We start from the raw sequence: 15,798 nt of genomic DNA, 5'->3' as shown, positions 1-15,798 counted from the left end.
TTTTTTTTTTGCTGTCCTGGCACCATAGGGGCTTCCTAAATGCGGCATGCCCCCAGAGCAAAATTTGCTTTCAAAAAGCCAAATGTGACTCCTTCTCTCCTGAGACCTGTAGTGCGCCAGCAGAACACTTTTCACCCCCATATGGGGTGTTTTCTGAATCGGGAGAAATTGGGCTTCAAATTTTGGGGGGTGTTTTCTGCTATTACCCTTTTCAAAAATGTAAAAATTTTGGGAAACCAAACATTTTAGGTAAAAAATTTTTTTTTCACATATGCAAAAGTCGTGAAACACCTGTAGGGTATTAAGGTTCACATTACCCCTTGTTACGTTCCCCGAGGGGTGTAGTTTCCAAAATGGTATGCCACGTGGTTTTTTTTTGCTGTCCTGGCACCATAGGGGCTTCCTAAAGGTGACATGCCCCCCAAAAACCATTTGTCGCTCCTTCCCTTCTGAGCCCTCTACTGCGCCCACTGAACAATTAACATAGAGATATGAGGTATGTGCTTACTCGAGAGAAATTGGGTTTCAAATACAAGTAAAAATTTTCTCCTTTTCACCCCTTGCAAAAATTCAAAAATTGGGTCTACAAGAACATGCGAGTGTAAAAAATGAAGATTGTGAATTTTCTCCTTCACTTTGCTGCTATTCCTGTGAAACACCTAAAGGGTTAAAACACTGATTGTCATTTTGAATACTTTGGGGGGTGCAGTTTTTTTAATGGGGTCATTTATGGGGTATTTCTAATATGAAGGCCCTTTAAATCCACTTCAAACCTGAACTGGTCCCTAAAAAAATAGTGAGTTTGAAAATTTTGTGAAAAATTGGAAAATTGCTGCTGAACTTTGAAGCCCTCTGGTGTCTTCCAAAAGTAAAAACTCTTAAATTTTATGATGCAAACATAAAGTAGACATATTGTATATGTGAACCCAAAAAAAATTATTTTGAATATCCATTTTCCTTACAAGCAGAGAGCTTCAAAGTTAGAAAAATGCAAAATTTCCATTTTTTTCATCAAATTTGGGGATTTTTCACCAAGAAAGGATGCAAGTTACCACAAAAATTTTACCACTAAGTTAAAGTAGAATATGTCACGAAAAAACAATCTCAGAATCAGAATGATAACTAAAAGCATTCCAGAGTTATTAATGTTTAAAGTGACAGTGGTCCAATGTTCAAAAAATGCTCTGGCCCTTAAGGTGAAAAAGGGCTCGGTCCTTAAGGGGTTAAGGGTTCATGGAGACATAGTGAGGGCTGTGTAACCAGAGATCCCAGTGTTTTAGGAAGCTAAGATCACGATGGTTTGCCAGTGCATGGACACGCTCGTATTCACATATGAGGTTTACATAAGACAGGATTTCAGATAAGGTTGGGGTTAATGGGGATTTCCATTTCCTAGTTATAAACAGTTTAGTGGACATGAAGATATGAGCAATTACTGTCCTGGACATGGGGGGCTAAAGGTCAAGATCTAACATCAGTAGTGCAGATGCTGGGCTTATTTGTGTCTCTATGCCTAATAATCTGGAAACAACGAGATTAATACCCGACCAAATGGCTTGGAGGGTCGGGCATTCCCAAAGTATGTGCAACAATGTACTGATCTGACCACTATTCCTCCAGAAGGTATTAGTACATGTGGGCTCTATCTTGTACTACCTATGTGGCGTGAAGTACCACCTATGGATGGTTTTGAGTATAGCTTCCTGATGATTGGCACATCTAAAAATGCTAGGTATGTTGTGAAAAGCCAACTGCCATTGTTCGGAGGTGATGGAGCATCGGAGGTCTCTTTCCCATCTGTCCATGTAGGGAAAGGCAGCTGTGCCTGTTTTGTCTTCCAGCAAATCATAGAAAAAGGTAATACCTCTAAATGTGTTTCCTGAGGTGTTAAATGTGCCTAGCAATCTCGCTGGCATACGAAAGTTAGACAGCCACCCAGTGTTTAGCAAACTTCTGATTTGTAGACTTTTATAGAATTCCATGTGTGGTAGTGGGAAGGTTTCCCGTTAAGACAGGAAGTGGATATTTCCCGTTCTATCTAGTATGTCCCCAATAGAGGTTATGCCTGCAGTCTTCCAGGGAGATAGGTCTAAGTCTTTGATATGGAGCGTCAAAACTCACACAGGGGAGAAGCCATTTTCATGTTCAGAATGTGGAAAATGTTATACTATGAAATCAAGTCTTGTTCATCATCAAAAAACTCACTCGGGAGAAGCCATTTTAATATTCAGATTGTGGAAAATGTTTTAGTCAGAAATCAGATCTTGTTAAACATGAAAGAACTCACACAGGAGAGAGGCCATTTTCATGTTCTGAATGTGGGAAATGTTTTACTGAGAAAGCAACACTTAAAAGACATAAGAATTCACACAGGAGAGAAGCCAATTTGACGCAGATATCACATCCTATATATTAACCATGTACATACGATATCTGACATTTATATATATCATATACTGCAGGGGTCTCAAACTGGTGGCCCTCCAGATGTTGCAAAACTTCAACTCCCAGCATGCCTGTGAGGGGAGTCAGCTTGTTATAGGTTTTTATATAACGTTCTATAATAATCCTTTATATAATTATACGCCATTTTATATATCATCAGCCATGTTGTCTATAGTCCACCATCTTGTCTATGTTCCTTCATTATGAACTGAGTGTGAACTTTACCAGAATTATAACCAGGAAACTTGTAAACAAGAACCACAACTGCTGAGCGTACAGAAAACTCCAAGGCTACTGAGTCTGAAGACGTTCCCACTTCCCGTCCTTCCTACTTAGAGATAAGACGCCTGTTTGTAACCAGGTATCATTGGGCAGTTTGCCGTCCTTTCATCTTTGCCTATAAGAATTCTGCTGTATGTAGTAAACGTCAGAAGACGCTGTATACAGATCCGAGTCTGTGTCATTTCTTCCAATCTATCAGGCCTGATTGATAAAACATTTCCAATTTGGCCTCGAACAGCAAATGTACCTGAAGGAATTGGTTAAATTCCTTAACATGGCCGACAACGGTTATCTGCAGCCAACGGCTGTCCGGGCATGTCCTGGCATGCTGGGAGTTAAAGTTATACAACATCTGGAGGGCCACCAGTTTGAGACCCCTGATATACTGCATCTCCAAACTTGTTACCAATTGTTAATAAAAGTTTTCTTTCTTATATGATTTATTATTCTTATATTCATCTCCGCACACTGGACTTATAATAAATGTAATATTGTCCCTGACGTTATATATAGGGAATGTAACGCGTCAGTGTTGTCCCCGCCCCCTTCTCATTATGATTATAGAGACTTTAATTCAAGGCATCAGACAGGATCCGCGCGTCTCCCTTGAAGATCGTCTCTTCTGAACATAAGACGCTGCAGATACTTTTATTTATCACAAACCCTAGACGAGCGTTTCCCGTCTTGACGTCTATTTTCGGTCTCAGATCATAAAATCCATTTTTCTATATGAGAAGTCGTCAATATGTCAGCGTCCCCCGGGTTCAGTAAACATCGGTGTAATTCTTTTCCTTTTCTTTGTCCTTCCCGGGGTATAAAATCCTTAGAGATCTGATCACATCTGGTACAAGATCTCTTTACTTCACACTTTGCGCCATTATTACACGGATTGAAGACCCAGTTACACGCTCGTAAATTCCCATATATGTCGTGGATTGGAAGGGAAAAGGTTCTTAAATCTTTATATTTAACCCCTTCAGGACACAGGGCGTACCTGTATGCCGTAATTTCGGGGACCAGACCGGGATGCCTCCTGAAATCATTCAGCAGGCATCCCATGACAATGCCCATGGTGGTTCTGAGACCCCCATACCCGCCCATGTCGCACAATCACCGCAGATCACCGGTGAATTCAAACCCGCATCTTTGGCAATTTTGGTCATATGGGTCACGTGTGACCCGATGAGCCGGAATTAGAATGTGATTGGCGGTGTTCTAAACACCGCCAATCACCTCCTGTAGCTGGGGGGAGGTGGCGATCCGGTCACCTCCCCAGGAGTGCTGCTATTGGTCGGACGATCAATAGCAGCCGGCAGAGGAGGTGTTAATGTCCCTTTCTCTCAGCTCTGCTCGCCCACCGAGCTCAGCTAGCGGGCAGAGCTGAGAGAATAAGCCAGGGACACCCCCCCCCCCCCCCTCTGTGAAGATCTGTGCCCCTCAGGGCTGAAGAATTGATTTTAGTGCAGGGTGAGTTTCAGTGCAGGGACAGGTAGGTTAATAAAAATATAAAAAAGTGAAAAAAAATTCACCACGACCCCCTAATAGGTCCTCATGGGTCCGCCACAGGGTTTCAGGGCACTGCATTTGGCCCCCTTTGTAAAAAAAAAATTTTGGGCCACAGCATTTCATTTTTTTCATATAACGGTGTGTGATTTATAATCACACACCGTTATATATATATATATATATATATATATATATATATATATATATATATATATATAGGTTACACCAAACACATACACTACAATAGGAATCCGACCCCCCCAGACAAGCATACTGGAGCCCCCTACTGGTGAACCTGTCTGGAAACCCCCAGAGGGATATCAGCCACAGATTCCTGAGTTTGTTGGCGACTCAGGAATCCGGATTGACACGGCCGGATACACTGAAATAGACTATTTTAGTTTTTATTTCAGTGACGACTTTGTCAATCTAATGGTGGAGCAAACAAACTTGTACACCCAACATTTCATTGCCCACCACCCTGATTCGCTTTTGGCCAGGCCCAATGAATGGTACGCCATTAATGCACCCGAAATGAGGACATTTTGGGGCCTCGTGCTGCATATGGGCCTAGTCAAAAAAAACATAGACATCCTCTACCAGACCCCACTCTACGCTATGGCCATGGCACGAGGACGGTTTGAGGCCATTCGGCATTCAGAAATGCCTGTATTACACTGATAATGCGGCATGTCCCCCCTGAGGTGATCCTGACTATGACCAGCAAAGTGAGACCGGTCATAGATCACTTTGGGGCCAAATATTGGGAGGCCTACGTACCCCTCAGGGAGCTCTCGGTAGATGAGTCTCTTGTCAGTTTTAAGGGGAGACTCATCTTCCGCCAGTATGTTCCCTCGAAGCAGGCACAGTATGGCGTGAAGCTCTACAAACTTTGTGAGAGTATCTCCGGGTACACTTACAAGTTTAGAGTATATAAGGGAAGGGATTCCCATATTGAACCCCCAGAATGTCCCCCCCACTCTGGGTGTTAGCGGGAAGCTTGTGTGCGACCTTGTGCACCCATTGCTGGATAAGGGTTATCACGTGTACGGGGACAACTTTTATACCAGCATCCCTCAGTTCACATCCCTCGCCGCCAGATCCACGTCCGCTTTTGGGACCGTGCGGAAGAACCAGAGAGGCCTCCCTCTACATTTTGTACAGACACCTATGCCCAAGGGTGAGTCCCGTGCCCTTACCCATGAAAACCTGTCACTGGTCACGTATAAGGATAAGAGGAATGTCCTTTTGCTGACCATAATTCATGGTAACGGCAGCTCACCTGTCCCTTTGCGAGGTACCACAACACCGGCCCTCAAGTCCGATTGTATTCTGGACTACAATTGTGATAGATGTATATGTGTGTATATATAAATTTTATATACTGTATATGTAAAATGCCCATTTAGGATGAGGCCATGCTTCTCTGTTACTTGTCCACCTCTCCCCCATCTGCTCTCTCCCATCTTGCCCCCACCATCGTGTAGAGGAAGCTGCTGGCCACGAGGACAATGCTACTTCCACATCTGCTCTCTCCTGTCTCACCCCTCCCATCGTGTGGAGAATCAGAAGAAATAAGCCCGCCAAACTGTTCAGGAAAGGCATAGTAGGGGGGTGGGAACTTATGTTAATTACAAAGGTAATATAAGCTTGAACGATTTGAAATAAAGCTCAGTGACGAGCACACAGAACACAGAAGCATTTGAAACTGACAATGGCTCCGTTTGATTTACTTTGGTATACTTCGGTATATAGATTCTGTATGCGGATTTGGCTGGGAGTAAGATAGCTACAAGAACACCGATAAAATCCATGTCACAATCAGTATATGGGGGGGGGAGTTGATCTCTCTGATCAAGTCCTCAAGCCATAGAACTCCATGCAGAAAACACGTGTATGGTACAAAAAAGTTGTGCTCTACATGGTACAGGTGGCCATGTATAACTCTTTTGTACTGTCCCAGTGCGCTGGCAACACAGGGACATTCCTCCAGTTCCAAGAAGAAGTCAGGCGACCGGGAAAGAGCAGGCCGGAGTTCCTGATGAACTGGAAATATAGGTGCCAGGATCATCCCAGGCCAGCACTTTCCAGGTGATGTACCCCACACTGGAAATAAGGGACAATCCCAGAAAAAATGCAGAGTGTGTCACAAGAGGGGGATACGGAAGGACAAGAGGGGGATACGGAAGGACAGGAGGGGGATACGGAAGGACAAGAGGAGGATACGGAAGGACAAGAGGGGATATGGAAGCACAAGAGGGGGATACGGAAGGACAAGAGGGGGATACGGAAGGATAAGAGGGGGATATGGAAGGACAAGAGGGGGATACAGAAGGACACCACCACTCAATGTGACACTTGCCCTGGTCATCCGGGCCTCTGCATTAAGGAATGCTTCAGGGAGTATCACACTTCCATGGAGCACTACATTTTCCCTTTTCATTTTAATTTTCCATAATTTGACCCAAATGTGCCAAGTCGAGTACATTCCAAATTTTAACCCCATAAACCACTAAATTGCCCATAAAAAAAAAAATCTCATTAAAAAAAACTGTTAAGACCTCTGGGGGTATTTTTTGCAAAAATGGGTCATGTGTCACCGAGTCACTAGCATCGGGGTCTTTTTTTTCTTTGTTGCCTCAAATGTGCAGCACTCTCTCCCCACCTGAGCGGGGTGCACATTTGAGGTAACAGAATAGGGACGGCCACACATATCACATTCCCAGAATGATGATTCAGCGCATAGGGTTTGGGGCGGGCATCATTTTTACTTTTGGCTATACTCTGGGTCATCATTCTGGGAATATAATTAGCACATCAGTAGTAAAAATTATCATTTTCATTCCCCCCCATAGTACACTTCATCCATTCCTGGAAAATAAATTTAGGGAACACCCGTCTAGTTCCCCCCTATACACCTTTTCCAGGGGGTGTACTGTGTGTAATAGGGTCACATGTGGGTGTTTCCTTTTTGTTATTTTCCTCTGAATATATGTAACCGTGAACTACTGATATGCCATAGGTCTCTAATGCAAACATAGCTCTATGACTCTTGAGCCTCTATGACACCCACATATGGGGTATTTCCATACTCAGAAGCAATGGGGTTACAACATTTGGGGGAATTTTCTCCTATTACCCCTTGTGCAAATGAAAAATTTGGGGTAACAACAGCATTTTTGTGAAAAAAAAACCTATTTTGTCATTTTACGGCCCACTGTTCAAAACACCAGTGAAGTGTAAATACTCACTGTACCCCTTGTTACGTTCCCTGAGGGGTGAAGTTTCCAAAATGATGGCGCTTGAGCGGGGATCCCGCTGTTCTGGCTACATGGTAGCTCTGTAAACGCTCAAGGCCCCTGAAAAAATTCTCCCAAAGCCGAATGGTGCTCCTGCTGTTCTGAGACCTGGTGTGCACCCGCTGATCTGCTAACATCCAAATATGAAGTATTTCCGTACTCCAAAGAAATGTATTTACAAATTGTGGGGGACATTTTTTCCTATTACCACTTGTGAAAAATTTGGGGTAACCCCAGCATTTTAGTGTAAAAAATCTAATTTTTCCTTTTCACATCCCATTTTAATGAACATTTATCAAACACCTGTGGGGTGTTAAGGCTCACTGTACTGCTTGTTACGTGCCTTGAGGGGTCTAGTTTCCAAAATAGTATGCCATGTGTTTTTTTTTTTTTTTTGCTGTTCTGGCACCATAGGGGCTTCCTAAATGCGACATGCCCCCCAAAAATCATTTCAGCAAAACTGGCTCTTCAAAATCCCATTGTTGCTCCTTCCCTTCTGAGCCCTCTACTGCGCCCGCCGAACACTTTACATCCACATATGAGGTATTTCCTTACACATTACACATTTTAGGAAGATTTCTCTCTTTTTTACCCCTTGTAAAAATTGAACAATTGGGTCTACAAGAACATGCGAGTGTAAAAAATGAAGATTTAGAATTTTCAGCTTCACTTTGCTGCTATTCCTGTGAAACACCTAAAGGGTTAACACACTTACTGAATGTCATCTTGAATACTTTGAGGGGTGCAGTTTTTATAATGGGGTCATTTATGGGGTATTTCTAATATGAAGACCCTTCAAATCCACTTCAAACCTGAACTGGTGTCTGAAGAATTTGAATTTTGAAAATTTTGTGAAAAATTGCTGCTGAACTTTGAAGCCTCTGATGTCGTCCAAAAGTAAAAACATCTCAATTTTATGATGCAAATATAAACTATACATAGGGGGAGATTTATCAAGAAATGTCTGTGTTAGATCACATTTCCACCATTTTTTTGTCTATTCTTTGACTAGCGTTCCCCTTATTCATCAATAATGCGCAGGAGTAATGATGGATAAGGTGCAGCTCTCCTGTCTAAACACCTTTTCTAAAAAAGAGTCAGACCAACAACCAGAGGCCTGGGTTCCCAACGTACATGTACCTATAGGGGTACGCCACGGGGTGAGCGTTGGCATGCGAAAGCGCAGACAAATACTGGCCATGGACTGGCAATTACTTGTCAGCGCATAGTCGGGCAAACCTCCAGCTGCTGCAAAACTACAATTCTCAGCATGCAGTGACAGAAGGGCATGCTGAGACTTGTAGTTACGCAATAGCTGGAGGCTCAATACTATAACTTTCAGCATGCCCTTTGGCTGTCCGTGCATGCTGGGGGTTGTAGTTATGAAACACCTGGGGCACACTGGTTGCAAAACAGAGTTTGTTACATAACTCAAGACATGTGCCTCCAGCTGTTGCAAAACTAAAACTCCCAGCATGCATGGTCTGTCAGTGCATGCTGGGAGTTATAGTTTTGCAACAGCTGGAGGCACATGGGTTGGGAGTTGGAAAACAGATGATGTTTCCCAGACAGTGTGCCTCCAGTTGTTGCAAAACTACAACTCCCAGCATGCCCAGACAGCCGAGGGGCATGCTGGGAGTTGTCATTTTGCAACAACTGGAGGAGAACAGATTGGGGACCAGATTGGAGACCGGATTGGGGACATCTGCTGGGCCATGTTCTGGCTCCTGCGGCGTCCTGTGCGCTGCGCAATGACGAGTGATGTCATCAACGCAACGTTACCGTCAGTGCGCACAGTGACAGCTCAGGACGCCGCCGGAGCCAGAAGTAGCGCGGACCCCGGGAACAGGTAATTATAAAACCCGGGATGGGGGAGGCAATGGGGCAGCAGCGGCGGTTGGACTTGGGAGGACCCCAGGACAGACAGGGGGAGAGAAGCGGGCGGCGGCGGTCTCTGGCCCCACTAAAGCCCCTGCAGTTCATTGATTTAAAGCGCCAGCTTTAAATCATTGATCTGCAGCGGCTTCTGAGGGGGGAGGGGGGAGAAATAGCCCAAAACTTCTACCAGAATATCGGTATAAGTTATCGGGCTGGTAACAGCGGGACTTCTGTCAGTTAACCCGTGCGATGTCGCGCATCGCCGGGTTAACTGAATGCCGTCTATAGACAGCAGAATGCGTGAAGGACCTGCGCAATTCACCATCTATAGACGGGATTCTGTGGGAAGGGGTTAAAGGTTGAATTGTGGAAGGTAGAAATTATTTCACACCTACTGGTAGGTGGTCTAGCTTTGCGCCTAAAAATGTACCTTTACGCACAAAATAGCGACTTTTGACATAAGTCGCAAATGATAAATATGTGACCACTGCAGGGTCAGAAAGAAAAAGTTCTACGGGTCGGAAAAAAAGAGTAAAACTGTCTATATCAAAAGGCGCAGAAAAGTCTCAAAATATGCTGCTTGCGCCTGAACTGCGCCAAAACATAGACAAAAACATGCTCTAAAAGCCATGATAAATCTCCCCCTATGTCTCATCTCTAAACATGTCACTTTTCAGATCCAAGTCATTATATAGTCATTTTACCCCATGTTTATCTACTAAGGGAGTATGAAAAGCTTCTAATACCTTGTTACCTAATCCTGGACTCCCTGATTGCTGTAAGAAGTGGGAACAGGATTTAGGGAAGACTTTTAGTGAGGAACAATGGATTCACGTCTTTACACTGAGCTAAAAATTTCACATAATGGCCCCGAGGCGGGACATCTCTGCGGCCGGTGATAGGCTGAAGCTCCGTGTGACGTGCCGGGCTAACAGGAAGTAAGAAGAATACAGCCCGGGGACCGAACACCTGTACCGGAGTGTACCGGAGCACCGGGGGCGCGTTGGCAGGTAAGAGAAAGTGCGTTTTCTTTTATTTTGCAGCCCGGACGGGATAAAATAAGAAAAGTGCGCGCCGGAGTACTCCTTTAAATATGAGAAACATTGTTAGAATTTTGAGCAACTTCTTGAAGAGGTAAACTTTATTACTTTGTATTTGTTATGCAATTGTTTATGTAAAAGAATAAAGAACCTTTTTCCTTCCAATCCGCGACATATATGGGAATTTACGAGCGTGTAACTGGGTCTTCAATCCGTGTAATAATGGCGCAAAGTGTGAAGTAAAGAGATCTTGTACCAGATGTGATCAGATCTCTAGGGATTTTATACCCCGGGGAGGACAAAGAAAAGGAAAAGAATTACACCCATGTTTACTGAACCCGGGGGACGCTGACATATTGACGACTTCTCATATAGAAAAATGGATTTTATGATCTGAGAGCGAAAATAGACGTCAAGACGGGAAACGCTGGTCTAGGGTTTGTGATAAATAAAAGTATCTGCAGCGTCTTATGTTCAGAAGAGACGATCTTCAAGGGAGACGCGCGGATCCTGTCTGATGCCTTGAATTAAAGTCTCTATAATCATAATGAGAAGGGGGCGGGGACAACACTGACGCGTTACATTCCCTATATACAACGTCAGGGACAATATTACATTTATTATAAGTCCAGTGTGCGGAGATGGATATAAGAATAATAAATCATATAATATAGAGAACTTCTTAAAAATTGGTAACAAGTTTGGAAATGATATATATATATATTACTGTCAACTATCCTATGTACATGGTGAATATATAGATGTGTTATCTGCATCAATTATTCCTCTGAATTGACTTCTCCCCTGTGTGAGTTCTTTTCTTTGATGCTGATGAAGACTTGACTTCTGTGTAAAACATTTCCCACATTTTGAACATGAAAATGGCTTCTCTCCTGTGTGAGTTATTTGATGTACAACAAGATGTGGTTTCTGAGTAAAACATTTCCCACATTTTGAACATGAAAATGGCTTCTTCCCTGTGTGAGTTCTTTGATGTTTAACAAGATCTGATTTCTGAGCAAAACATTTTCCACATTCTAAACATGAAAATGGCTTCTCTCCTGTATGAGTTCTTTGATGTTTAACAAGACTTGATTGAAAAGTAAAACATTTCCCACATTCTGAACATGAAAAGGGCTTCTCTCCTGTGTGAGTTCTTTTATGTACAACAAGAATTGATTTCTGATTAAAACATTTCCCACATTCTGAACATGAAAATGGCTTCTCTCCTGTGTGAGTTCTTTGATGTGTAACAAGACCTGATTTAAAACTAAAACATTTCCCACATTCTGAGCATGAATATGGTTTCTTTCCTGTATGATCTCTTTGATGTCCATCATTCCTTCTGTGGCTTTTATTTTGCTGAACATCCTGTGATGAATGAGAAGACAGGACCTGTATATAAGGATGAGATGACAGATCTTGGCTGTGAAGGGCTGAGGGTGTATCTGGGATAATGGAATGTTCTTCATATGTATCTTGTGTGATATCATCATCTGCTTTATAATCTGAAGATATAAGATTCTCCTCTGATCTCCTGCTACAAGAATCTGCAGAGAATAACACAGATTTTATTATCAGTATTAAAGGGGTTCTCCAGCATAAGGTGATTTTAGTAGGTACCTGTCTGACAGTAATGGACATGCTTAGGAAGGATCTGCACTTGTTTTGGGGCTATATGGCTATGTTGTGAGATTACATAACACTGTGGCTAGCTTTTTGTGAACTGGTATTTCCTGTTTGAGTTTCCTTCTTTGCCTACAAATCCCATAATTCCATTTTCCTCCCTCCCACACATCACCCACCCCAACCCATTGAAACATAAATGAGCTGCACCCATTCAAAAGACCTGTGTTCTTCAATCAGGGTGCCTACAGCTGTGGCATTAGTTGTACATTGATCTCTCTCCCACCAAGCGATCTCTCCACCCATTGAAACAGACAGGCTCCCTGTCATCAGGTGACTAGTGATGTCAGGTCTGGGCTGCATTGCAACCTGGGAAAAATCTGAGACAACAGTCATTTTGTATGCTGGTGAAAATAAATATTGGGGAGAAAATCACAGAAGAATTGTGAGAAAACCGTCACACACAGGTACAGACACTATATTATGAACTACACTAACTTTACAGCCCCTGTATCATAGTAAAAAAAAATCCTGGAATACCCCTTTAACCCCTTAACAACCCAGGAAATTGTGTTTTCATTTTTTCCTCCTCATAGCCATAACTCTCTTATTTTTCCATCTACACTGCATTTTAGAGCTTGTTTTCTGTGGGACTGATCTTACATTGTATTAAATGTCCATTAAAATATAAGTCCGGTCCATACGATCACAGCGATATCTAATTTGCATAGTTTTGGTTACACTTTACTACTTTTTTTAAACAATGACAACAAAAAGCAAACAGTGTAAGTACAGACCATGGAAGTCTATGACAAAATCCCATTCAGCACAGCATGATGTATACAGAGTGAGGACAGCTGCATAACACAGTCACTGACTACAGACACAATACAACCTAAACCGGGAACCTTAAAGGGGTACTCCGCCCACAGACAAGAGGAAAAGATTAAAAGGAGGAGCCAAGAGTGCGGCGGACAGAAAAGAGGTGAAAGCCGAGGGAGAACCACACCGGCCCCCCCATACCTTATGGAACTTATCAGGACACTTTCTTATTCAAGGTGAGGGTTTTTTTGAAAAATATTGCAGTATTGAGGCAAAACTTTACCTATATTTACAATTTAGTTGTTTTCTGTAGATTTTAAGTCTTCGGATTCGTTCACACGTTTCCATGGTTACATGGTTTTTCTGCAATTTGCGCAACTATGGTAATAGCCAAATTTGAAAAATCATGGCAAATATACAATGTATGGACACAGCCTTAGGGAAGGTGTATAACTACTATATATCCTGATCCCATAGAGATAACAGCAGCAGTATACAGATTGAGCTGGAGAGGAGGCATATATCTACTATATATCCTGATCCCATAGAGATAGCAGCAGTATACAGATAGAGCTGGAGGAGAGGTGTACATCTACTATATATCCTGATCCCATAGAGATAGCAGCAGTATACAGATAGAGCTGGAGGAGAGGTGTATAACTGCCATGTATCCTGATCCCATGGATATAGCAGCAGTATACAGATAGAGCTGGAGGGGAGGTGTATAGCTACTATATATCCTGATCCCATACAGATAGCAACAGTATTCAGATAGAGCTGGAGGGGAGGTGTATAATTACTATATATCCCGATCCCATAGAGATAGCAGCAGCAGTATACAGATAAAGCTGGAGGGGAGGTATATAACTACTTTATATCCTGATAACATAGAGATAGCAGCAGTAGTATACAGACTGAGCTGGAGGGGAGGTGTATAACTACTATATATCCTGATCCCATAGAGATAGCAGCAGTATACAGATAGAGCTGGAGGGGAGGTGTATAACTACTATATATCTTGATCCCATAGAGATAGCAGCAGCAGTATACAGATAGAGCTGGAGGGGAGATGTATAACTACTATATATCCTGATCCCATAGAGATAGCAGCAGTATACAGATAGAGCTGTGGGGGAGGTGTATAACTACTATATATCCTGATCCCATAGAGATAGCAGCAGTATACAGATAGAGCTGTGGGGGAGGTGTATAACTACTATATATCCTGATCCCATAGAGATAGCAGCAATATACAGATAGAGCTGTGGGGGAGGTGTATAACTACTATATATCCTGATCCCATAGAGATAGCAGCAGTATACAGAGCACTGTTTCAGACAGAAAAGAAATTCAAAATGAAAAGAACTTCCTCTGTAGTATACAGAGGCTGATAAGTGCTGGAAGGATTAAGATTTTTAAATAGAAGTAATTTACAAATCTGTTAAACTTTTTAGCACCAGTTGATTTACCCCTTTAAGCATGAAAGACACAGAGAAAGGCAGGAGCGCGTACATCTGTAGCTGGGACCCAGGACCGTTCCTCTGCTCCATAGCCTTTCCAGAGGATTAGATACTGGAGGCCGCCCCTGGACATATGGGAGTCAAGGATACTGCAGACCTCATAATCCCACCCCGGCAAGGTGTAGTGAGGTGTAGAGATTGCATAACAACAACTTTAACCCCTTAAGGACAAAGGACGTACCCAAACGGACCCTTTTCCGAGTCCTTAAGGACTCAGGATGTTTGAGTACGTCCTGTCCATTCCCGGCCCCCCCGCCGCTGCTGAAATCGTTCAGCAGGCATCCCGGCATATCGCCCAGGGGGGTCATTATGTCCCCCCATGTCGGCGATGGCCATCAGAGACGGCCCCGAACAGCCAGAGCCAGCAGGGGTGAGGTGGCACTGGTGCAACCTCACGATCGCCCTGATTCGTCGGCCGGTTTCCCGGCCGACCAATCAGGGCGCCTGCTGCGGGTGTCACTCCCGCAACCCGCTCCGCCCCTCTTCCAGAGGATGTGAGCGGGTGCGGGACGTGCACACCGGGAGCTGGGGCCCCCGATCCCCGGCGTGAATGTTGGGATCGGGGCCCCAGGAGCGACGGCGGCGGCGAGGGACTGACCTGCAGTGTGGATCGTTGGAGGTGAGTGACAGCCTCCTGCTGTTGCTTAGCAACAGCTCCCAGCATGCAAAAAGGGCATGCTGGGAGCTGTAGTTATGCAACAGCAGGAGGCAGACCACCACAACTCCCAGCATGCCCTTATGGGCATGCTGGGACTTATAGTTTTGCAACAGCTGGAGGCACATTTTTTCTATGGAAAAGTGTACCTTCAGCTGTTGTGTAACTACAACTCCCAGCTTGCACAAACAGCTAAAGTGCATGCTGGGAGTTGTAGTGGTGCATCTGCTGGTTGCATAACTACAACTCCCAGCATGCCCGTTGGCTGTTGGTGACTGCTGAAAGTTGTAGTTTTGCAACAGCTGAAGGCACACTGAGTTAAGTAGCAAACCAGTGTGTCTCCAGCTGTTACATAACTACAATCCCCAGCCAAAGTAGTATGCCTCCAGCTGTTGCATAACTACAAGACCCAGCATGCCCTTCCGCTGTCCGTACATGCTGGGGTTGTAGCTTTTGCAACAGCTGAAGGCACACTAGTTGCAAAACACTGAGTTTGTTACCAAACTCGGTGTTTCACAAACAGTGTGCCTCCAGCTGTTGCAAAACTACAACTCCCAGCATGCACTGATAGACCGTACATGCTGGGAGTTGTAGTTTTGCAACAGCTGGATGTTTCTCCCCCGCCAATGTGAACGTACAGGGTACACTCACATGGGCGGAGGTTTACAGTAAGTATCCGGCTGCAAGTTTGAGCTGTGGCAAATTTTCTGCCGCAGCTCAAACTG

General features: G+C 43.8%; 1 protein-coding gene across 1 annotated transcript in view; it reads right to left on the bottom strand.

The window, feature by feature from the left end:
* Positions 1–10,881: 10,881 nt before the first annotated feature.
* Positions 10,882–15,798, bottom strand: part of LOC130298227 (zinc finger protein 271-like) — a 54,203-nt gene continuing 49,286 nt past the window's right edge. Inside the window, 2 exon segments of the mRNA XM_056551146.1 lie at positions 10,882–11,270; positions 11,273–11,792. Coding sequence (XP_056407121.1) covers positions 11,226–11,270; positions 11,273–11,792 — 565 coding nt within the window. The 3' untranslated portion in view covers positions 10,882–11,225.

This window comes from Hyla sarda, assembly GCF_029499605.1.
Source record: "Hyla sarda isolate aHylSar1 chromosome 1 unlocalized genomic scaffold, aHylSar1.hap1 SUPER_1_unloc_5, whole genome shotgun sequence".
Lineage (NCBI taxonomy): Eukaryota > Metazoa > Chordata > Amphibia > Anura > Hylidae > Hyla > Hyla sarda.
Note: the sequence above shows the minus strand (reverse complement) of the source record. Positions and strands in the feature narration are given on the sequence as shown.